This window comes from Quercus robur, chromosome 6 (genome assembly GCF_932294415.1).
Source record: "Quercus robur chromosome 6, dhQueRobu3.1, whole genome shotgun sequence".
Lineage (NCBI taxonomy): Eukaryota > Viridiplantae > Streptophyta > Magnoliopsida > Fagales > Fagaceae > Quercus > Quercus robur.
The window spans coordinates 10,394,569-10,396,788 of record NC_065539.1 but is presented as its reverse complement, the minus strand read 5'-3'; the positions used below and the strand labels follow the sequence as shown (position 1 = coordinate 10,396,788).

The following is a 2,220-nucleotide window of genomic DNA, read 5'->3' as shown; positions in this document are numbered from 1 at the left end:
GCGCTTCTTGCACTGATCATGAAACATAAACAGTACAAGAAGGCAAGTGAACAATAATTTTCTCGTGAACAATAATCTAAAAAATAATTTTTTATTATTCTTAATTTTCAACAAAATTAGTTGTATCTTAACAAAATCATACAAACCCAGGCTCTCTCTTTAACCATTGCTTTCTCTCTCTAGGTTACTAATATTATTCTGAAGAAGTCAATTTGTCCTTTTCTCTAACAATTATGGACACTAATAATTTTCTATCTTGTTGATTTTTTTTTCTTTTTGCTTTGCTTTGCTTTCAGAGAAATGTCATCATCGAACTCTCCGTGCGCAGCATGCAAATTCTTGAGGCGAAAGTGCACGCAAGAATGCGTGTTCGCACCGTATTTCCCACCGGACCAGCCTCAAAAGTTTGCCAATGTCCACAAGGTCTTCGGAGCGAGCAACGTGGCCAAGCTTCTCAACGAACTCAATGCTGCCCAGCGTGAAGACGCGGTGAACTCCTTGGCCTACGAGGCGGAGGCTCGCTTGCGAGACCCGGTGTATGGCTGTGTGGGTCTAATTTCCATTCTTCAACACAGGCTGAAGCAAGTCCAGACTGATCTCTACAATGCCAAGAAAGAACTTGCCACATACATTGGACCTCAAGCCATGCTACCTATTCTCCAACCTCCCGGCTTTATCCCACAGCAACATCACCCGAGCAATCCTTCCTCTTCCGGCGTGGCCTTACCTTACAACATGTCGCCTACGATGATGGGGATTCCCACTGGTGGTGCTACGCATAACGGCCAAATGATGATTCGCTAGACCCAACAGCAGCACCACCACCAGCATCAGATTTTTGAGACGCATTGATGGTCTAAATGTTCTATATATTTTTAATATATATGTCAAATTTTGTATTAATTAAATGTTATTTACAATTTGATCCTAAACTCATTTTTTATGCATAATTTTTAACTATAAAAACTTGAAATTTAACTTAATAACAAAGCTATTAATTTTTAATTACTTTGAAAATTTATAAACATAAAAAGTATTAAATAAAAATATAATCTAACAATAAATTTATCAAAATTCACATAATAAAATAATAATAATAATGAATAATATAACATCGTTTAAAGTTACATAATTCATTATTATGTTTTTAATAGTTGAAAACGTTTTTTTTTTTTTTTTTTAATTTATAAATATATTGCTCAAGTACCCAACAACCTGTGGAGTCTCGTATTGCCTCAAGACTCAATCCACAAGAACTTGCTCCAAGGCAAGGTCAGAAGTCAACTATAAAGGAAGAGAAATGTAATGTTTACAATATTTTTACAACAAATTACAGGTGGTTAGTTGTTATTGGTTCAAATTTGAAACTAATACTAAGATTACTTTTTTGTCCCAACTATAACAACCAGTAACAACCTGCCATATAAGATTAGATGTAAAAATGTTATAAAATTGTTATAAACATATCATTTCTCATAAAGGAATTAAGGAAGGCCACATGGGCTTTAATACGATGCCTTTCTACAAGACAAGTGACGTTTGCCATAGAAGTGTTCTACTAAACTACTGTTGAGTCTCAATAATGCACAAGAGATTAATCCCAAATTAAAATAAGTTTACTAATTAAAATTTTCAGTTCATAAAAAAAGAGTGTCCAAATTAAGACATGGCAAGTATATAAGTTGTATCTTCAACATAGCAAATAGAGAATTGGGAGGAAAAAAAAAACTTTTTCCTTTTTACGTACGGGATAGTTCACAATTTACTCGTTATCTTTAAAACTAACTAATTTCCCATTTATATTTGAGAAATAAGCAAATAACCCCAATTTACTTTCTCAGTTAAATCCAATGTGTCTTTTGAAGAAATTATTAATTGTACACCACAAGGAAGAAAAATGTTGAGAATTGTATTGTTGTTTTCTTTGATTACATTTGTAATTATTGTGACTTCATTGGATTTAACTGAAAAAGTAACAGATTTGAGATATTTGCTTATTTTTCAAATATAGAAGGGAAAATTGATTGGTTTCAAAGATAAAAGAGGCAAAACACGTTCCAACATACAAAAATTATATTTTTTGTTGCATCACAAAAGTAGATTTACTTTATTTGCTCTCGAGGAAACAAAAAGAGATCATCTCTATATAACATCTAAAAGCTGTCACATAAATTGCATTTTTTCTAAAGACTTATTATGGCAAAATTTTGTACACAATAG

The 2,220-nt window shown here is 32.7% G+C and overlaps 1 protein-coding gene across 1 annotated transcript; it reads left to right on the top strand.

Annotated features, from left to right (window-relative positions):
* The first annotated feature begins 300 nt into the window (after positions 1–300).
* Positions 301–850, top strand: LOC126732703 (LOB domain-containing protein 36-like). Its single transcript, XM_050435693.1, has one exon. The coding sequence runs from the start codon at positions 301–303 to the stop codon at positions 802–804; it is 504 nt and encodes a 167-aa protein (XP_050291650.1). The 3' UTR covers positions 805–850.
* Positions 851–2,220: the final 1,370 nt, after the last annotated feature.

Coding starts and splice junctions, on each gene's coding strand:
- LOC126732703 (XM_050435693.1), top strand. CDS start 301: ATGTCATCATCGAACTCTCCGTGCGCAGCATGCAAATTCTTGAGGCGA.